This window comes from Oncorhynchus mykiss, chromosome 6 (assembly GCF_013265735.2).
Source record: "Oncorhynchus mykiss isolate Arlee chromosome 6, USDA_OmykA_1.1, whole genome shotgun sequence".
NCBI classification, from domain to species: Eukaryota; Metazoa; Chordata; class Actinopteri; order Salmoniformes; family Salmonidae; genus Oncorhynchus; species Oncorhynchus mykiss.
The window spans coordinates 51743972-51767228 of NC_048570.1; the positions used below are offsets into that span (position 1 = coordinate 51743972).

At 43.4% G+C, this 23257-nt stretch overlaps 1 protein-coding gene across 1 annotated transcript in view; it reads right to left on the minus strand.

Annotated features, from left to right (window-relative positions):
• Nucleotides 1-23257, minus strand: part of cmya5 (cardiomyopathy associated 5) — a 78996-nt gene that overhangs the window by 25320 nt on the left and 30419 nt on the right. Inside the window, exons 5-6 of the mRNA XM_036981763.1 lie at nucleotides 4316-4411; nucleotides 3843-4067 (exon numbers count right to left, since the gene is read on the minus strand). Of these exons, the coding sequence (XP_036837658.1) occupies nucleotides 3843-4067; nucleotides 4316-4411 (321 nt within the window). The remainder of the gene's footprint in view (nucleotides 1-3842; nucleotides 4068-4315; nucleotides 4412-23257) is intronic.

Sequence of the window (23257 nt, forward strand, 5' to 3'; positions counted from 1 at the left end):
CGTCGTAATACAGCTTGAGGAACTCCAAGAGAAACTGCAGGTCATCAGCTGCGATTTTCTCCACGGGCCTCCAGATTTTCGTGCACTTCGTTGTACAAGTCCTGGACAGAGTGCAAGTCAGGTAGAATGTGCTAAATCTTGCATCTCCCATCTGAAGCAGGGTCTTCGAGAGTTGGGTAGCCAGTCCAGACTTCTTGACATAACTGATAGAGGTATGATTAACACATCATAAACCTTCAAAACCGGTGCATGGCAAAATAAGATTGCCCACATAGTAAGGCTCTATGATATTAATTATATTTCTAAATACATTGTTGGTATGACATGGTTTAACAAATTAATTAGGATAACATGTCATATTTATTTAAAAAATGTTACTTATCATATCATATAGCCTACCTGACCAGGATCTTTGCTGCGGTGAGGGTTTCAGCAGTGCTGCTCCGTCATTGACGTAGCACGATGTTTAGTATGTGGTCCTGACAGTCCAGCCTCTGATACTGCCGAAGGACAAGAATGATGTTGGAGCCCTGGTCAGTCACACAACAATTCTGCTCAGTGACATAGTGTCAAGGCCAAACTTTGTCATGAGCAGCTTCACCAACTCTCACCTTATATTCTCCTCAGTTGTTGAGTCTTCAGCTGGACACACAGCCGTGGTCAAGTTTCTTTCAATTAACTGGAACTCTTCAGTTATGAAATGACATATTGTTGTCAGATAACTAAGCTTCCGATAGTCATCCCCACTGTGCCCTCTTTCAGGATATCCTTTACCTTATCTGTAAGTTCTTCTCTTTTGTCCTCTTGCACCTGGCAGAGTCGGTATTGTAGAGTAGAACAAACTCTCCCATAAGTGGCTCCCACATATATATAAGCTCCTGTCGTCTTTGAAACAAAAAACTGAAAAATGTTTCTGTCACTGCCTGTTTTGTTTTCTTTGAGAGTTACCGTTTTGAAGCTGACATAAAAGCTTGGCCTGAGTAGGCTGTCGCGCCACGGCATTGTGCAAAATGGCGCTGCAGGGAAGAAGTACCTGTCGTCTTGCTGTCATAACGTAGAACAGCCTCGCATCCTTTGCAATTGACATGGCAGTTGATTCTCCCGTTGTTTGAACAACCAAGTCGAATGACATCCACACATTTGATTGGCATCCAATTCGCTATAACATGTGTTATAACGGTATAACAGAGTTGTTGGAACCGATGTATCCTATGTTCAGACCCTACTGTGTTGGTCAGTCACAGGTGTATGAATGTGTCAGGTGAAAGAAGTATGGCAGGGAAGGCACAATTGGCAAATAGGGAATGTTTTTGCAGTCTCAACAAATGAGGGATTTCAGTAACATGACTTTTCAGACAGAGAAACAACAAGTAAGAAACAAGTTAATAGCTGTTATTAGATGGCAGTTTCAGCACCCCGTACAGCGCAATACACAATGGAGCCTGTGCCTGCTCCTGCAGCTGACAGGGAGGAGGAAAGAGAGACAAGGTGCTGCCAGTCACAAAGGCACGCGCAGTAAAAATATTTTTTACACGTCGCGGAAAGTTAGAGCCCAACCTGGTCCAAATCAATTCTTGAAAACACATGGCCAGCCTGAACCTGTCGGGCCCGGGCTGAAATTGAGAACTAATCCAACCCTCTGAGAACTGATTATCTTAACGAAGGATGCATTTGTCAGTAGTTTCAAGTTTCTCTGTCACATACACAAGTACAGTGAAATGCCTTTAGAGCAAAGCTCTAACCCCAACAATGCAGTAATCAAAAACAATGTATACTCAAAATAACAAGGTAGAACAAAAACACATGATATACAGTGCCTTGCGAAAGTATTCGGCCCCCTTGAACTGTGCGACCTTTTGCCACATTTCAGGCTTCAAACATAAAGATATAAAACTGTATTTTTTTTGTGAAGAATCAACAACAAGTGGGACACAATCATGAAGTGGAACGACATTTATTGGATATTTCAAACTTTTTTAACAAATCAAAAACTGAAAAATTGGGCGTGCAAAATTATTCAGCCCCTTTACTTTCAGTGCAGCAAACTCTCTCCAGAAGTTCAGTGAGGATCTCTGAATGATCCAATGTTGACCTAAATGACTAATGATGATAAATACAATCCACCTGTGTCTAATCAAGTCTCTGTATAAATGCACCTGCACTGTGATAGTCTCAGAGGTCTGTTAAAAGCGCAGAGAGCATCATGAAGAACAAGGAACACACCAGGCAGGTCCGAGATACTGTTGTGAAGAAGTTTAAAGCCGGATTTGGATACAAAAAGATTTCCCAAGCTTTAAACATCCCAAGGAGCACTGTGCAAGCGATAATATTGAAATGGAAGGAGTATCAGACCACTGCAAATCTACCAAGACCTGGCCGTCCCTCTAAACTTTCAGCTCATACAAGGAGAAGACTGATCAGAGATGCAGCCAAGAGGCCCATGATCACTCTGGATGAACTGCAGAGATCTACAGCTGAGGTGGGAGACTCTGTCCATAGGACAACAATCAGTCGTATATTGCACAAATCTGGCCTTTATGGAAGAGTGACAAGAAGAAAGCCATTTCTTAAAGATATCCATAAAAAGTGTTGTTTAAAGTTTGCCACAAGCCACCTGGGAGAAACACCAAACATGTGGAAGAAGGTGCTCTGGTCAGATGAAACCAAAATTGAACTTTTTGGCAACAATGCAAAACGTTATGTTTGGCGTAAAAGCAACACAGCTGAACACACCATCCCCACTGTCAAACATGGTGGTGGCAGCATCATGGTTTGGGCCTGCTTTTCTTCAGCAGGGACAGGGAAGATGGTTAAAATTGATGGGAAGATGGATGGAGCCAAATACAGGATCATTCTGGAAGAAAACCTGATGGAGTCTGCAAAAGACCTGAGACTGGGACGGAGATTTGTCTTCCAACAAGACAATGATCCAAATAAACATATCCAGGTGTTAGAATGGCCAAGTCAAAGTCCAGACCTGAATCCAATCGAGAATCTGTGGAAAGAACTGAAAACTGCTGTTCACAAATGCTCTCCATCCAACCTCACTGAGCTCGAGCTGTTTTGCAAGGAGGAATGGGAAAAAATGTCAGTATCTCGATGTGCAAAACTGATAGAGACATACCCCAAGCGCCTTACAGCTGTAATCGCAGCAAAAGGTGGCGCTACAAAGTATTAACTTAAGGGGGCTGAATAATTTTGCACGCCCAATTTTTCAGTTTTTGATTTGTTAAAAAAGTTTGAAATATCCAATAAATGTCGTTCCACTTCATGATTGTGTCCCACTTGTTGTTGATTATTCACAAAAAAATACAGTTTTATATCTTTATGTTTGAAGCCTGAAATGTGGCAAAAGGTCGCAAAGTTCAAGGGGGCCGAATACTTTCGCAAGGCACTGTACAAAACTAAGGGGGAAAAAAACAGCACTAAGTAAGCATAATATATAAAGGGTCACTTCCAGTACCATATTTACAGTGTGCAGGGATACTGGATTGATAGAGGTACAGTAGATACAGTATGTATAAGGGTAAGGTGACACGGCATCAAGAGAAATGATAAACGGAGTAGCAGCAGCGTATATGATGATTGTATATGAGTGGGTGTGTGTAGAGTCAGTATATGTATGTGCATATAATGTGTGTGTGAGCAAATTATGAAGTGGTGTTTGTGCGTGTGTTGGGTTATCAGTGTGTGTAGTGTGTAGGGCCCTGTGTGTGTGCATAGAGAAATAAAATACAAAGGTTAACTCAGACAGTCTTTGTAGCCATTTTGTTAGCTATTTAGTTAGCCTTTTAGCAGTCTAATTAGCACTACACTGTATTGTGTGTGTGTGTGTCCCTCACCTGTGTGTCTGGGTCTATATCTGCCTCTCTAGCGGTGGTGTCCAGTGTGACCTTGGTCTGGTCTATACTCTCCTGGAAGGAGACGATCTGGTCGTAAAGCTGCTCCAGCTTTGCCTTCTTTTCCTCCTCCATGCTCAGAGACATGGTGTTGTACTGCTCCATCACCAGAGCCATCATCTCCTCATTCTGAGCCTCCATTACCTCTTCACTGTCCCTGCAATGGTCCTGGGAACATAGAGATCAGGAGGTACAGGGGACAGAGAGAGGTACAGGGGGAAGAGAGAGACAGTGGACAGAGAGGGACAATGAACAGTGACACGGAGAGGAACACGAAGTCTAAACTGGTCCATTGGAAGAGAAACTGAAAGAGAAGGGTTAGGCATTAGAACATGCATTATTCTACGCATTCAATAACACACAAGTAGACAGTTACTTCAGTTTGAGAAGATAGCAAGTTCAGTCTTTCCTCCTACCTCTACAGTGTTGTATCCCAGCTCTAGTTCTGACACCAGATCCTCAATGTTCTCTGATCTCTCCTGCAGTTCTGAGATCCACTCACTCAGCCTCTCCTGGAATACGAACAGAGCACAGAAACACACTGAATGAAAACTTGAACTAGGAAAATACAATACAGGCTACTGTAAGGATGGGCTGTTTTAGATGCAGTGAACACAATAAAAGTGTTGGTTTTGCTCTTCTGTAAAATAAATATAAATAATTCAGTCTCTCCCCTTTGTCGCTCAACTCTCCATATGTAAGGACTATGTAAATGTACTTGGGACACAAAACAATAGTTGCTGGTTCCAGCCAGCAAGAGATGGTGCCAAGGTGGCGCCGATAGAGATGGCAGCTTCGCTTCTAGTCCTTAGGAAGCTGTGCAGTATTTAGATTTTTTATGTATTATTTATTACATTGTTAGCCCAGAAAACCTTAAGTGTTATTACATAAAACCGGGAAGAACTATTGGATATCAGAGAGACACAACCAGCACTACGATCAGGAATACGACTTTCCCAAAACGGATCCTTTGTCTGCACCTCCCAGGGCATTTGAACTGATTCCAGAGGCCAACCCAACCCGGAGGAGAGGGTGCCGGAGCGGTCTTCTAGTGAGACTTCGGATGCGCACACACCACCTACCGCTCCCTAGTATGTTACTCGCAAATGTCCAGTCCCTAGTTAACAAAGTCGATGAAATACGGACAAGAGTTGCTTTCCAAAGAGATATCCAGGATTGTAACATACTCTGTTTCACGGAAACATGGCTAGGTGGGGACATGCTGTCAGAGTCCATACAGCCAACGGGATTTTCAGTGCATTGCGCTGGCAGGAATTAACATCTCTCCGGTAAAAAGAAGGGCGGGGGTGTGTGCTTCATGATTAACGACTCATGGTGTAATTGTAGCAACATACAGAAACTGAAGTCCTTTTGTTCACCTGACATAGAATTCCTCACAATCAAATGCCAACCGTATTATCTCCCAAGAGAACTCTCCTCGGTTATCATCACAGCCGTGTATATCCCCCCGCAAGCGGATACCAAAACAGCCATCAAGGAATTTCACTGGACTTTATTCAAACTGGAAACCATATATCCTGAGGCTGCATTTATTGTAGTTTGGGATTTTAACAAAGCCAATTTGAGAACAAGGCTACCTAAATTCTATCAGAATATCAATTGTGGTACACGAGCAAGTAACACGCTTGACCATTGCTACTCTAACTTCCGTGATGCTTACAAGGCCCTCCCCCACCCTCCTTTTGGCAAATCTGACCATGACTACAGCTTGTTGCTCCCCTCCTATAGGCAGAAACTAAAACAGGAAGCGCACGTACTTAGGTCTATTCAACACTGGTCTGACCAATCGGATTCCACGCTTCAAGATTGCTTCGTTCACATGGACTGGAATATGTTACGGGTAGCCTCAGATAATAACATTGACGTTTACGCTGACTTGGTGAGCGAGTTCATAAGGAAGTGTATAGGAGATGTTGTACCCACTGTGACTATTCAAACCTTCCCTAACCAGAAAACGTGGCTTGATGGCAGCATTCACGTAAAGCTGAAAGCATGTACCACCGCATTTAATCATGGCAAGGGAAATATGACCGAACACAAACAGTGTAGTTATTCCTTCCGTAAGGCAAACAGACAACCAAAGTGTCCGTATAGAGACAAACTAGAGTCACAATTCAACGGCTCAAACACGTATGTGGCAAGGTCTACAGACAATCAAGGACTACAAAAAGAAAACCAGCCCTGTCGCAGACATCGACATAGTGGCCCATTACCAAAGACTGTGGGCTCTCCTTCTCAGTGGCCGACGTGAGTAAAATATTTAAATGTGTTAACCCTCACAAGGGTGCCAGCCCAGACGGCATCCCTAGCTGTGTCCTCAGAGCATGCACAGACCAGCTGACTGGTGTGTTTCGGGACATATTCAATCAATCCCAATCCCAGTCTGCTGTCCCCACATGCTTCAAGACAGCTTTCTTGGGAACAGGAACAATGGTGGTCAAGGTAACTGAACTAAATGACTATCGCCCTGAAGCACTCACATCTGTCATGAAGTGCTCCGAGAGTCTAGTCAAGGATCATATCACCCCCACCCTACCTGTCACCCTAGACCCACTTCAATTTGCTTACCGCCCCAATAGGTTCCTGATGGGCTGCCCTCAGGTGGTGAAGGTAGGAAACAACATCTCCACACCGCTGATCCTCAACATTGGGCCCCCACAAGGGTGCGTTCTCAGCCCCCTCCTGTACTCCGTTCACCCACGACTGCGTGGCCATGCACACAAGTTTGCAGACGGCACAACAGTGGTAGGCTTGATTACCAACAACAATGAGACAGCCTACAGGGAGGAGGTGAGGGCCCTCGGAGTGTGGTGTCAGGAGAATAACCTCTCACTCAATATCAGCAAAACAAAAGAGATGATCGTGGACTTCAGGAAACAGCAAAGGAAGCACCCCCCTATCCAAATCGACAGGGCGGCAGTGGAGAAGGTGGAAAGTTTTAAGTTCCTCAGTGTTCATATCACCGACAAACTGAAATGGTCCACACACACAGACAGTGTGGTGAAGAAGGTGCAACAGTGTCTCTTCAACCTCAGGAGGCCGAAAAATGTGGCTTCCCCCCGAAAACCCTCAGTAACTTTTACAGGTGCACAATTGAGAGCATCCTGTCGTGCTGTATCACCGCCTGATATGGCAACTGCACCGCCCACAACCGCAAGGCTCTCCAGAGGGTGGTGCAGTCTGCACAACGCATCACTGGGGGCAAACCACCTGCCCTCCAGGACACCTACAACACCCGATGTCACAGGAAGGCAAAAAATATCATCAAGGACAATAACCACCCGAGCAACTGCCTGTTCACCCCGCTAACATCCAGAAGGCAAGGTTAGTACAGGTGCATCAAAGCTGGGACCGAGAGACTGAAAAACAACTTCTATCTCAAGGCCATTAGACTGTTAAACAGCCATCACTAGCACATTAGAGGCTGCTGCCTATAGGCATAGACTAGGAATCACTGGCCACTTTAAGAAATGGAACACCGGTCACTTAAATAATGTTTACATACACGGCCAGTCAAACATTTTAGAACACCTACTCATTCAAGGGTTTTTCTTTATTTTTACTATTTTCTACATTGTAGAATAATAGTGAAGACATGAACACTATGAAATAACACATATGGAATCATGTAGTAACCAAAAAAGTGTTAAACAAATGTAAATATATTTCATATTTGTGATTCTTCAAATAGCCAACCTTTGCCTTGATGACAGCTTTGCAAACTTGTGGCATTCTCTCAACCAGCTTCATGAGGTAGTCACCTGGAATGTATTTCAATTAACAGGTCTGAAAGTTCCTTCAAGTGCAGTCGCAAAAACCATCAAGCACTATGATGAAACTCGCTCTCATAAGGACCGCCACAGGAATGGAAGACCCAGAGTTACCTCTGCTGCAGAGGATAAGTCCATTAGAGTTACCAGCCTCAGAAATTTCAGCCCAGTAAATGCTTCACAGAGTTCAACTAACAGGCACATCTCAACATCAACTGTTCAGAGGAGACTGTGTGAATCAGGCCTTCATGGTCGAATTGATGGAAAGAAACTACTACTAAAGGACACCAATGAGAAAAAGAGACTTGCTTGGGCCAAAAAACACGAGGAATGGATATTAGACCGGTGGGAATTTGTCCTTTGGTCTGGAGTCCAAATTGGAGATTTTTGGTTCCAACCACTGTGTCTTTGTGAGACGCGGTGTGAGTGAACAGATGATCTCCGCGTGTGTATTTCCCACCATAAAGCATGGAGGAGGTGTTATGGTGTGGGGGTGCATTGCTGGTGACACTGTCTGTGATTTATTTAGAATTCAAGGCACACTTAAGTGACTTAAGATACCGTAGAATAGTATACATGTGTATACAGTGTATACAGTGTATACATGAGATGAGTATTGCCAGATACACTACTGGTCAAAAGTTTTAGAACACCTACTCATTCAAGGGTTTTTCTTTATTTTACTATTTTCTACATTGTAGAATAATAGTGAAGACATCAAAACTATGAAATATCACATATATGGAATCATGTAGTAGCCAAAAAAACTGTTAAACAAATCAAAATATATTTTATATTTGAGATTCTTTAAATAGCCAACCTTTGCCTTGATGACAGCTTTGCAAACTCTTGGCATTCTCTCAACCAGCTTCACCTGGAATACTTTTCCAACAGTCTTGAAGGTGTTCCCACATATGCTGAGCACTTGTTGGCTTCTTATCCTTCACTCTGCGATCCGACTCATCCCAAACCATCTCAATTGGGTTGTGGTCGGGTGATTGTGGAGGCCAGGTCATCTGATGCAGTACTCCATCACTCTCCTTCTTGGTAAAAATAGCCCTTACACAGCCTGGAGATGTGTTGAGTCATTGTCCTGTTGAAAAACAAATGATAGTCCCACTAAGCCCAAACCAGATGGGATGGCGTATCGCTGCAGAATGCTGTGGTAGCCATGCTGGTTAATTCATTCCTACTTATATTTGTGTGTATTGGGTATATGTTGTGTAATTTGTTAGATATTACTTGTTAGATATTACTGCACTGCCGGAGCTAGAAAAACAAGCATTTCGCAACATCTGCAAATAACGTGTATGTGACAATCAAATTAGATTTGATTTGAGAAGGAGAATTGAATTGTCCTCAAAGTGGGCAAAGAAGGTGTTTAGCTTGTCTAGAAGCCATAGGTCAATGTCCGTGATGTGGCTGGTTTTCTATTTGTTTTCTGTAATTGCCTGAGCCTCTTGCCTGAGCCGTTGAATTGCAACTCCACTTTGTCCCTATACCAACATTTCACTTGTTTGATTGCCTTGCGGAGGGAATAACTACACTGTTTATATTAGTCCATATTCCCAGTCCTCTTTCCATAGTTAAATCTGGTGGTTCGCGCTTTCAGTTTTGCATGAATGCCGCCATCCATCCATGGTTTTTGGTTAGGGTAGGTTTTAATAGTCACAGTGGGTACGACATCTCCAACGCACTTCCTTATAAACTCACTCACGAGTCAGCGTATAGATCAATGTTATTCTCTGAGGGAGCCCGGGAACATTGCCCGGTCCGTGTGATCAAAACAATCTTGAAGCTGTGATTCCGATTGGTCAGACCAGCGTTGAATGGTTCTAGTCACGGGTACACGGGTGTTTGAGTTTCTGCCTATAGGACGGTAGGAGCAAGATGAAGTCGTGGTCGGATTTGCCAAAGGGAGGGCAAGGTCGGGCCTTGTATGCATTGCGGAAGTTTGAGTAGAAGTGGTCAAGTGTATTGCCCGCGCGAGTGCTGCAATCAATATGCTGATAGAAATTAGGTAGCCTAGTTCTCAAATTTGCTTTGTTAAAATCCTCAGCTACAATAAATTCAGCCTCAGGATATATATCCAGTGAAGTTCCTTGAGGGCCGTCACGGTACCTGCTTGAGGGAGTATGACAGCTGTGACGATAACTGACGAGAATTCTCGTGGGAGATAATAAAGTGCATTGCGAAAGTATTCGGCCCCCTTGAACTTTGCGACCTTTTGCCACATTTCAGGCTTCAAACAAAGATATAAAACTGTATTTTTTTGTGAAGAATCAACAACAAGTGGGACACAATCATGAAGTGGAACGACATTTATTGGATATTTCAAACTTTTTTAACAAATCAAAAACAGAAAAATTGGGCGTGCAAAATTATTCAGCCCCCTTAAGTTAATACTTTGTAGCGCCACCTTTTGCTGCGATTACAGCTGTAAGTTGCTTGGGGTATGTCTCTATCAGTTTTGCACATCGAGATACTGACATTTTTTCCCATTCCTCCTTGCAAAACAGCTCGAGCTCAGTGAGGTTGGATGGAGAGCATTTGTGAACAGCAGTTTTCAGTTCTTTCCACAGATTCTCGATTGGATTCAGGTCTGGACTTTGACTTGGCCATTCTAACACCTGGATATGTTTATTTTTGAACCATTCCATTGTAGATTTTGCTTTATGTTTTGGATCATTGTCTTGTTGGAAGACAAATCTCCTTCCCAGTCTCAGGTCTTTTGCAGACTCCATCAGGTTTTCTTCCAGAATGGTCCTGTATTTGGCTCCATCCATCTTCCCATCAATTTTAACCATCTTCCCTGTCCCTGCTGAAGAAAAGCAGGCCCAAACCATGATGCTGCCACCACCATGTTTGAGAGTGGGGATGGTGTGTTCAGGGTGATGAGCTGTTTTGCTTTTACGCCAAACATAACGTTTTGCATTGTTGCCAAAAAGTTCAATTTTGGTTTCATCTGACCAGAGCACCTTCTTCCACATGTTTGGTGTGTCTCCCAGGTGGCTTGTGGCAAACTTTAAACAACACTTTTTATGGATATCTTTAAGAAATGGCTTTCTTCTTGCCACTCTTCCATAAAGGCCAGATTTGTGCAATATACGACTGATTGTTGTCCCATGGACAGAGTCTCCCACCTCAGCTGTAGATCTCTGCAGTTCATCCAGAGTGATCATGGGCCTCTTGGCTGCATATCTGATCAGTCTTCTCCTTGTATGAGCTGAAAGTTTAGAGGGACGGCCAGGTCTTGGTAGATTTGCAGTGGTCTGATACTCCTTCCATTTCAATATTATCGCTTGCACAGTGCTCCTTGGGATGTTTAAAGCTTGGGAAATCTTTTTGTATCCAAATCCGGCTTTAAACTTCTTCACAACAGTATCTCGGACCTGCCTGGTGTGTTCCTTGTTCTTCATGATGCTCTCTGCGCTTTTAACAGACCTCTGAGACTATCACAGTGCAGGTGCATTTATACAGAGACTTGATTAGACACAGGTGGATTGTATTTATCATCATTAGTCATTTAGGTCAACATTGGATCATTCAGAGATCCTCACTGAACTTCTGGAGAGAGTGTGCTGCACTGAAAGTAAAGGGGCTGAATAATTTTGCACGCCCAATTTTTCAGTTTTTGATTTGTTAAAAAAGTTTGAAATATCCAATAAATGTCGTTCCACTTCATGATTGTGTCCCACTTGTTGTTGATTCTTCACAAAAAAATACAGTTTTATATCTTTATGTTTGAAGCCTGAAATGTGGCAAAAGGTCGCAAAGTTCAAGGGGGCCGAATACTTTCGCAATGCAATGTATGGTCAGCATTTGATTGTAAGGAATTCTAGGTCAGGTGAACAGAAGGACTTGAGTTCCTGTATGTTGTTATGGTTACACCATGAGTTGTTAATCATGTAGCATACACCCCGGTCCTTCTTCTTCCCAGAGAGATGCTTATTTCTGTCGGTGCAACGCATGAAGAAACCCGGTGGCTGTACCGACTCCGACAACATATCCTGAGAGATCCATTTTTCCGTGAAACAGAGAATGTTACAATCTCTGATGTCTCTCTGGAAGGCAACCCTTGCCCTAATTTCGTCCACCTTGTTGTCGAGAGACTGGACATTGGCGAGTAGTATACTCGGAAGCGGTGGGCGGTGTGCACGCCTTTGAAGCCTGACCAGGAGGCTGCTCCGTCTACTTCTTCTGCGGCGACGTTGTTTTGGGTCGGCCTCTGGAATTAGATCCAATGTCCTGGGTGGTGGTCCGAACAAAGGATCCGCTTCGGGAAAGTCATATTCCTGGTCGTAAAGTTGACGTCGCTCTTATATCCAATAGTTCTTCCCAGCTGTATGTAATAACACTTAAAAATAATAATATTTTGGACAGATTTTGGCAAGTGAATGCCCCTCCCCCTACCACTCACAACAACAAAGATGAGAGATCACTTCTTCCTCTCTGACAAACGGTTTCAACTTGCTATTTGCATTTGAGGTTTGGTCCAACAGAATCGGTCATATGGACACCAAAACACATGGAGACATTATTTTACTGTAATAGAGGAGAAGTTAACCTTTCGAACCATACACTGTTTATATTTCAACTCCTCAAATTCTGAGCAGAGCAGACACTACTAAACGGATGTACCAATGAACATTCATTCTGGGAATTTAATGCTCAGTCTATTGCGCGTGCATTACGGTACCATGTCCTGGGTGGTTATACTAGCTGTTTAGTCTGTGTTTTATAAATGTGCAATAAGCATGAAACAATTATATAGGGAATTGGCAACTCGTTCTCATTCTGAGAAATAAGGTTGGTCACTTGATTTCAACATCTAAACAAAGTGGACAGGCTAGCATGCTGTTCAAACAGTTGAAGACGAACAGAAGGTTGTGTTCATAACAACTGTTTTCAACTGTTTTGCCTTGTTAGCTGAATTCAGAGCTTGTGAAATTATTCCTAGATCCAATTTGGCTTAAACTTAATATATAAATATTAGCTGGCTACTCACTAGCACATGGGCTTGTGCTTGAGATATTGTTTATGAGACCGGTGTTCATTTTCTATAATGCCTGCTACATTATTAGTGTGTATTATGCATGGTTCTGGTTAAATGTGTTACAAAAAGGGCATTTTTATAGACAGACCTGAAAGCCAGATCAGTAATTATTGCAAAAAAAGCAGGTACAACTCTTTTCAGCCTAGGTATAGTATAATTTCACAAGCTCTGAATTCATTGGATTATTGCTGACAATTTTAAATGCAGTGTATTTTACCTTTAATTGTACAACAAAGCTTATTTAGATAACTTTTTTTTAAATCGAGATATATATCATGAATCGCCCATAATAAAAAAAAAAACGTGCGATATGAGTTCTAGACCATATCACCTAGCCATACACCTGCTTGGCCACTCGGGACAGGGAGGGGGGCAGTTAAATATCACTGCACCACTTTCAAACTAAGATAATGGTTGGCCTGAATACAATTTTTCTGTGCAAATCTATTTGGTTAAATGTTTTTTCTATGTTATGAGTCTAGAGACAGAAAGAGTGAATCATTTTCATGGGGAAGGGTAATTATCGATACCAAACACACACTAACAGGCTCACGAAAGCACTCTGTGTGTGACTGAAATATGAGCTGTGTCTTTACATTGCCAATGACCTACACTGAGTGAACAGGGAGAACAGATCACATATCAGTGTCACCGCTTGATGATGTCACATGGGACATTTACACCGATTAAAACAGGTGACATCATACTTTCTGAATGTGCATCACTGAGGCCTGAGGAGGGGATTTGGCATGGGAAGACACGGGCCCCTTCCATATGGACTCAGAGAAAATTTAAACAGCGGAACAATACAGATGACTAACAAGTGTACAAAACATTAAGAAAACCTGCTCTTTCCATGACAAAGACTGACCAGAGCTTAGATCCCTTATTGATGTCACTTGTTAAATCCACTTCAATCAGTGTAGATTAAGGGGAGGAGACAGGTAAAAGAATGATTTTTAAGCCTTGAGACAATTGAGACATGGATTGCATACGATGGAGTCAACATGGGCCAGCATCCCTATGGAATGATTTCTACACCTTGTAGAGTCCATGCAAATTGTGGCTGTTCTGAGGGCAAAAGAGGGGGGGGGGGGGAACAAAAAATGTGGAAGGTGTTCCTAACGTTTGGTATACTCAGTGTAAAGAACACACCAACATAACGTGTTTTAATAGGGCTTTGGGCCACCACGAGACAGACCAGCTTTAATGCACCTAAGCATAGATTCTACAAGTGTCTGGAACTATTGGAGGAATTCTTCCATGAGAAGTTCCATCATTGATGTTTTGTTGATGGTGGCTGCTTCAGAATCTTCCATAAGTGTTCAATTGGGTTGAGATCTAGTGACGCCATAGCAAATTATTCAGTGACCACTCGTGCCCTGTGGATAGGGGCATTGTCATTCTATTGTCATGGAAGCCAAAATAATGGCCTGCCCAGCATTTTTATACATGACCCTAAGCATGATGTTATGTTAATTGCTTAATTAACTCAAGAACCACATCTGTATGGAAGAACCTGCTTTCAATATACTTTGTATCCCACATTTACAAGAGCGTTTCCTTTATTTTGGCAGTTACCTGTATCTTGGCACTATAACTGACTCAAAACTCACCTGGACTCCTAACACAAAAGAGATATACAAAAAGAGACGATAACAACTATATTTCATGAGGAGACTAAACTAAATATCAGGTCAATAAAAAATAAACATATTGCCCACATCCTTCATTCAGAGTGTTCTCACATTCTGTTTCCAAGCCCGGTACAATTACCTTTCCATCTCAAACAAAAAACAATTACACAAAATAGTAAAGCTGGCAAGTAAAATCAGTGGTGTTAGTTTAGTGAGCATGAAAGCACTGTTCTTGGAGAGAGTGGCGCGGGTGAGAGTAAGGATTGCCGCTAAAAAACAGGAGTACCAGCTTCTACCATTGCAGTTCTGTTCCATTTCTTTTCACTGTTGTAGCACATTTGGCATGCATACATTCATCCTGCTCTATTCATTGCATTCCATGTGTGTATTTATTATTCCTTTTAAAACCTCTTAAGGATCTGACCACTTTTTTTTAAATCCTAAAATGACATACCCAAATCTAATTGCATATAGCTCAGGACCTGTAGCAAAGATATGCCTATTATTGATACCATTTGAAAGGAAACAGTTTGAAGTTTGTGGAAAAGTGGAATTAATATAGAAGAATATAACACATTAGATATGGTAAAAGATAATACAAAGAAAGAAAACGTGATTTTTTTTGTTGTTGTTTTGTACCATCATCTTTGAAATGCAAGAGAAATGTCATAATGTATTATTCCAGCCCAGGCACAATTTAGATTTTGGTTACTAGATGGGAGCAGTGTATATGCAAAGTTTTAGACTGATCCAATGAACTATTGTATTTCTGTTCAAAATATTGGCTCAAGACTGCCCAAATGTGCCTAATTGATTTATTAATACATTTTCAAGTTCATAATTGTGCACTCTCCTCAAACAATAGCATCGTAATAACTACTGTAAATTGGACAGTGCAATTAGATTAACAAGAATGTAAGCTTTCTGCCCATAGTCAGAACTTTCCAAATAGAATTTTCAAATACATTCAAATATTCAATTACAGTGGGTATCATAACTATTCACCCCCTTGGATTTCTTCACATTTTGTTGCATTACAAAGTAGGATTTAAATTAATTTAATGTGATTTTTTCCTGTCATTGATCTACACAAAATACTCTGTATAACGATAGTGACATTGTAATGTCAATGTGCAAGCAACATTCAAACATTTATTTTAATTATTGAAAAATACAGGACTAATATATCTTGATTAGAGGTATATTACCCCGAGTCAATACATGTTAGAAACACATTTGGCAGCAATTACAGTTGTGAGTCTGGATTGTACAAAATTTGCCCATTATTATCTTCAAAATTCTTCAAGCTTCAACCTAACCCTAGAATACGGAGTGTTCCCTCAGGCCTGTAGGGAGGAGCACCCTTTAATGGTTGAAACAGCAGACCAATTAGCCTGTTCCGTTGCTTAGAAAACTTTCAGCAAAAATGATGTTTGACAAAATACAATGTCATTTTACAGAAACAAATTAACAACAGACTTTCAGCATGCTTATAGGGAAGGGCACTCAACATGCTCGGCACTGACACAAATGACTGATTATTGTCTGAAAGAAATTGATAATAAGAAGATTGTGGGATCCGTTTTGTTAAACTTCAGTGCAGCTTTTGATATCAATGATCATAACATATTGCTGAAAAAATGTAGGTGTTGTGGATTAACATTCTCTGCCTTATCAAGAATGGACAGTTACCTATCCAGTAGATCACAGAGGGTTTTCCTTAATGGAAACCTCTTTAATGCAAATTTGGTTGAGTGTGGTGTACCACAGGGCAGCAGGCTTGGACTATTATTGTTGTCACACCCTGGTCAAAGTATTTTGTGTTTATCTTTATTTATTTGGTCAGGCCAGGGTGTGGCATGGGTTTTTGTATGTGGTGTGTATGCATGGGGATTGCAGCTAGTGGGGTGTTCTAGCTAAGTCTATGGCTGTCTGAAGTGGTTCTCAATCAGAGGCAGGTGTTTATCGTTGTCTCTGATTGGGAACCATATTTAGGCAGCCATATTCTTTGAGTTTGTCGTGGGTGATTGTCCTTAGTGTCATTGTTCTGTGTTAGGTTACACAAGTATAGGCTGTTTCGGTTTTCGTTAAGTTTATTGTTTTGGTAGTGTTTGTGTTTAGTGTGTTACTTCATTAAACATGGATTGCAATAGACACGCCGCATTTTGGTCCGACTCTCCTTCTCATACGGAAAACCGTTACAGAATCACCCACCACCAACGGACCAAGCAGCGTGTCAACAGGCAGCAACAGCAGCGTAAAGAGGAATGGACATGGGAGGACGTTTTAGATGGCAAGGGCTGTTACACTTGGGAGGAGATACTGGCTGGAAGAGATCGCCTCCCATGGGAACAGGTGGAGGCACTTAGGAGAGCAGAGGCAGCCGGAGAGAGGAGCCGGCGATATGAGGGAACACGGCTGGCAAGGAAGCCCGAGAGGCAGCCCCAAAAAATTCTTGGGGGGGGGCTAACAGGGAGTATGGCTACGCCAGGTAGGAGACCTGGGCAGACTCCCTGTGCTTACCGGGGGGCTAGAGAGACCGGACAGGCACCGTGTTATGCAGTGGTGCGCACGGTGTCTCCAGTGCGGGTGCATAGCCCGGTGCGGTATATTCCAGCTCCGCGTGTCGGCCGGGCTAGATTGAGCGTCGAGCCTAATGCCATGAAGCCGGCTCTACGCAGCTGGTCCCCAGTGCGTCTCCTTGGGCCGGCTTACATGGCACCAGCCTTGCGCTCGGTGTCTCCGGTTCGCCTGCATAGCCCAGTGCGGGCTATTCCACCTCGCCGCACTGGCAGGGCGACCGTGAGCATTCAACTAGGTAAGGTTGGGCAGGCTCGGTGCTCAAGAGCTCCAGTGCGCCTGCACGGTCCGGTTTTTCCAGTACCACCTCCACACCCAAGCCCTCCGGTAGCAGCTCCCCGCACCAGGCTTCCTGTGCGTGTCCTCGGCCCAGTACCACCAGTGCCAGCACCACGCATCAGGCCTACAGTGCGCCTCGCCTGTCCAGCGCTGTCGGAGCCCTCCTCCTCTCCAGCGCTGTCGGAGTCTCCCGCCTGTTTAGCGCTGTTAGAGCCTTCCTTCTCTACAGCGCTGCCGGAGTCTCCCGCCTGTTCAGAACTGCCAGTTAGCATAGAGCTGCCAGTTAGCATAGAGCTGCCAGTTAGCATAGAGCTGCCAGTCTGCAAGGAGCTGCCAGTCTGCAAGGAGCTGCCAGTCTGCAAGGAGCTGCCAGTCTGCAAGGAGCTGCCAGTCTGCAAGGAGCCGCCAGAGCTGCCTGTCTGCAAGGAGCCGCCAGAGCTGCCAGTCTGCAAGGAGCCGCCAGAGCTGCCAGTTAGCATGGAGCAGCCAGAGCCGCCAGTTAGCATGGAGCAGCCAGGGCCGCCAGTCAGCATGGAGCAGCCAGGGCCGCCAGTCAGCATGGAGCAGCCAGGGCCGCCAGTCAGCATGGAGCAGCCAAGGCCGCCAGTCAGCATGGAGCAGCCAGGGCCGCCAGTCAGCATGGAGCAGCCAGTCAGCATGGAGCAGCCAGTCAGCATGGAGCAGCCAGAGCAGCCAGTCAGTATGGAGCAGCCAGAGCAGCCAGTCAGCATGGAGCAGCCAGAGCAGCCAGTCAGCATGGAGCAGCCAGAGCTGCCAGTCAGCATGGAGCAGCCAGTCAGCATGGAGCAGCCAGAGCTGCCAGTCAGCATGGAGCAGCCAGTCAGCATGGAGCAGCCAGAGCTGCCAGTCATCATGGAGCAGCCAGTCAGCATGGAGCAGCCAGAGCTGCCAGTCGACCAGACTCTCCCAGATCTGCCAGTCGACCAGACTCTCCCAGATCTGCCAGTCGACCAGACTCTTCCAGATCTGCCAGTCGACCAGACTCTTCCAGATCTGCCAGTCGACCAGACTCTTCCAGATCTGCCAGTCGACCAGACTCTTCCAGATCTGCCAGTCGACCAGACTCTTCCAGATCTGCCAGTCGACCAGACTCTTCCAGATCTGCCAGTCGACCAGACTCTTCCAGTCAGCCAGGATCTGGTAGATTCATCAACCTGCCTGAGCTTCCTCTCACTCCTGAGCTTCCTCTCACTCCTGAGCTTCCTCTCACTCCTGAGCTTCCCCTCAGTCCCGAGCTGCCTCAGTCCCGAGCTGCCCCTCAGTCCCGATCTGCTCCTCAGTCCAGTGGGGTTCTGGGTGAGGACTACTAGGCCATGGTCGGCGGCGAGGGTGGACTATCCAGGGACGCGAGGAGAAGGGACTAAGACATTGATTGAGTGGGGTCCACGTCCCGCGCCGGAGCCGCCACCATGGACAGACGCCCACCCGGACCCTCCCTATTGTTTTGAGGTGCGTTCGGGAGTCCGCACCTTAGGGGGGGGGGTTCTGTCACACCCTGGTCAAAGTATTTTGTGTTTATCTTTATTTATTTGGTCAGGCCAGGGTGTGGCATGGGTTTTTGTATGTGGTGTGTATGTATGGGGATTGTAGCTAGTGGGGTGTTCTAGCTAAGTCTATGGCTGTCTGAAGTGGTTCTCAATCAGAGGCAGGTGTTTATCGTTGTCTCTGATTGGGAACCATATTTAGGCAGCCATATTCTTTGAGTTTGTCGTGGGTGATTGTCCTTAGTGTCATTGTTCTGTGTTAGGTTACACAAGTATAGGCTGTTTCGGTTTTCGTTAAGTTTATTGTTTTGGTAGTGTTTGTGTTTAGTGTGTTACTTCATTAAACATGGATTGCAATAGACACGCCGCATTTTGGTCCGACTCTCCTTCTCATACGGAAAACCGTTACAATTGTTTTGTTTTCCACTGACCTTGAATAAAACCTGTGTGTCCATGTTGGAGGGGTCTTTACACATAAAGGACCAAGATTACTATTATAACAATGTCTTCTTTTCTTTTTAACTCAACAGTATACACAACGGCTGCAACAGTAAAATTAATAACTGACACCCTTAACATAGAGCTCTAGTCAGTTTTAGATTAGGTAACTAACAATAGGCTGGTGCTAAATATCTAAAAAACTAAAAGCATAATGTTTGGGACAAATCACTAGCTCACTCCTGAACCTCACCTGGCTCTATTGAATAATGTGGCAATTGAGCAAGTTGAAGAGACTAAACTGCTAGGTGTCACCCTAGATAGCAAGCTATCGTGGGTTTTTCTTTATTTGCTTTATGCCAAGAGCTGTCATCAAGGCAGAGACTGGCTACTTTGAAGAATCTCAAATATAAAATATATTTTTATTTGTTTAACACTTTTTTTGGTTACCACATGCCAAGGCAGCAGCTACTCTTCCTGGGGTCCAGCAACATTAAGGCAGTGATATACAATTTAAAATATGACATGACATTACCTTTCATAACACTTTTCACAACACATTAAGTGTGTTCCCTCAGGCCACTACTCTACTATCACATATCTATTATACAAAATCGATCTGTGTGTAGAGTGTATGTCTTGTGTGGTGTGTATATCATGTGTGGTGTCTGTGCCTGTGTGTCTCTTCGCGTCCCCACTGTTCCATAAGGTGTATTTTTATCTGTTTGTTAAATCTGATTCTACTGCTTGCATCAGTTACCTGATGCGAAATAGAGTTCCATGGATCTACAGTGCCTTGCGAAAGTATTCGGCCCCCTTGAACTTTGCGACCTTTTGCCACATTTCAGGCTTCAAACATAAAGATATAAAACTGTATTTTTTTGTGAAGAATCAACAACAAGTGGGACACAATCATGAAGTGGAACGACATTTATTGGATATTTCAAACTTTTTTAACAAATCAAAAACTGAAAAATTGTGTGTGCAAAATTATTCAGCCCCTTTACTTTCAGTGCAGTAAACTCTCTCCAGAAGTTCAGTGAGGATCTCTGAATGATCCAATATTGACCTAAATGACTAATGATGATAAATACAATCCACCCGTGTGTAATCAAGTCTCCGTATAAATGCACCTGCACTGTGATAGTCTCAGAGGTCCGTTAAAAGCGCAGAGAGCATCATGAAGAACAAGGAACACACCAGGCAGGTCCGAGATACTGTTGTGAAGAAGTTTAAAGCCGGATTTGGATACAAAAATATTTCCCAAGCTTTAAACATCCCAAGGAGCAGTGTGCAAGCGATAATATTGAAATGGAAGGAGTATCAGACCACTGCAAATCTACCAAGACCTGGCCGTCCCTCTAAACTTTCAGCTCATACAAGGAGAAGACTGATCAGAGATGCAGCCAAGAGGCCCATGATCACTCTGGATGAACTGCAGAGATCTACAGCTGAGGTGGGAGACTCTGTCCATAGGACAACAATCAGTCGTATATTGCACAAATCTGGCCTTTATGGAAGAGTGGCAAGAAGAAAGTTATTTCTTAAAGATATCCATAAAAAGTGTAGTTTAAAGTTTGCCACAAGCCACCTGGGAGACACACCAAACATGTGGAAGAAGGTGCTCTGGTCAGATGAAACCAAAATTGAACTTTTTGGCAATAATGCAAAACGTTATGTTTGGCGTAAAAGCAACACAGCTGAACACACCATCCCCACTGTCAAACATGGTGGTGGCAGCATCATGGTTTGGGCCTGCTTTTCTTCAGCAGGGACAGGGAAGATGGTTAAAATTGATGGGAAGATGGATGGAGCCAAATACAGGACCATTCTGGAAGAAAACCTGATGGAGTCTGCAAAAGACCTGAGACTGGGACGGAGATTTGTCTTCCAACAAGACAATGATCCAAAACATAAAGCAAAATCTACAATGGAATGGTTAAAAAATAAACATATCCAGGTGTTAGAATGGCCAAGTCAAAGTCCAGACCTGAATCCAATCGAGAATCTGTGGAAAGAACTGAAAACTGCTGTTCACAAATGCTCTCCATCCAACATCACTGAGCTCGAGCTGTTTTGCAAGGAGGAATGGGAAAAAATGTCAGTCTCTCGATGTGCAAAACTGATAGAGACATATCCCAAGCGACTTACAGCTGTAATCGTAGCAAAAGGTGGCGCTACAAAGTATTACCTTAAGGGGGCTGAATAATTTTGCACACCCAATTTTTCAGTTTTTGATTTGTTAAAAAAGTTTGAAATATCCAATAAATGTCGTTCCACTTCATGATTGTTGTTGTTGATTCTTCACAAAAAAATACAGTTTTATATCTTTATGTTTGAAGCCTGAAATGTGGCAAAAGGTCGCAAAGTTCAAGGGGGCCGAATACTTTCGCAAGGCACTGTATGTAGCACTGTGCACCTCCCACCGTCTGTCCTTGACTTGGGGATTGTGAAGAGATCTTTGGTGGCATGTCTTGTGGGGTATGCATGAGTGTCTGAGCTGTGTGCTAGTAGTTTAAACAGACACTTAGGTGCATTCAAAATGTCAACACTTTGTACAAAAACAAGTAGTGATGAAGTCAATCTCTCCTCCATTTTGAGCCATGAGAGATTTACATGCATATTATTAATGTTAACTCTCCGTGTACATTTAAGGGCCAGCGCGTGTTGCCCTGTTCTGAGCCAATTGTAATTCTCCTAGGTCCCTCTTTGTGGCACCTGACCAAAGGACTGAACAGTAGTCCAGGTGTGACAAAACTAGAGCCTGAAGGACCTACCTTGTTGATAGTGTTGTTAAAAATGCAGAACAGCGCTTTATTATGGACAGACTTCTAAACCATTTTAGCTACTGTTGTGTCAACATGTTTTGACCATGACAGTTTACAATCCAGGGTTACTCCAAGCAGTTTAATCACCTAAACTTGCTCAATTTCCACATTATGTATTACAATATTTAGTTCAGGTTTAGGGTTTAGTGAATGATTTGTACCAAATACAGTGCTTTTACTTCTTTAAATATTTAGGACTAATTTATTCCTTGCCACCCATTCTGAAACTAACTGCCACTCTTTGTTAATTGTTGCAGTCATTCACTCACTAGCTGACGTGTATAGTGTTGTAGACACACTGGCCTCACCCAACGCCAGTGGCAAGTCACTAGTAAAAACGGAAAAAAGTAAGGGGCCTAGACAGCTGTCCTGGCGTATTCTTGGATTATGTTGGAGAGGCTTCCATCAAAGAACACGCTCTGTGTTCTGTTAGACAGGTAACTCTTTATCCACAATATGGTAGGGGGTGTAAAGCCACATACGTTTTTCCAGTAGCAGACTATGATTGATGACGTCAAAAGCCACACTGAAATCTAACAAAACAGCCCCCACAATATTTTTTATCATCCGTTACTCTCAGTCAATCATCAGTAATTTGTGTAAGTGTCGTGCTTGTTGAATGTCTTTTCCTACAAGCGTGCTGAAAGTCTGTTGTCCATTTGTTTACAGTACAATACCATTGTATCTGGTGAAAAACATTTTTTTCCAAATGTTTACTAAGGGTTGGTAACAGGCTGATTAGTTGGTTATTTGAGCCAGTAAAGGGGGCTTTACTATTCTTGGGTAGCAAATTACTTTTGCTTCCCTCCAGGCCTGAGGGCACACACTTAGTAGGCTTAGATTGAAGATATGGACAAATAGGAGTGGCAATATCGTCCGCTATTATCCTCAATAATTTTCCCTCCAAGTTGTCAGACCACGGTGGCTTGTCATTGTTGATAGGCAACAATCATTCTTTCACCTCTTCCACACTCACTTCACAGAATTACAATGCTTGTCTTTCATAATTCAAATCAGTTATACTTGGATGTGTAGTGTCAGCATTTGTTGCTGGCATGTCATGTCAATAAAAAAAATCATTTAAGGACAGTGCCTTGCGAAAGTATTCGGCCCCCTTGAACTTTGCGACCTTTTGCCACATTTCAGGCTTCAAAAATAAAGATATAAAACTGTATTTTTTTGTGAAGAATCAACAACAAGTGGGACACAATCATGAAGTGGAACGACATTTATTGGATATTTCA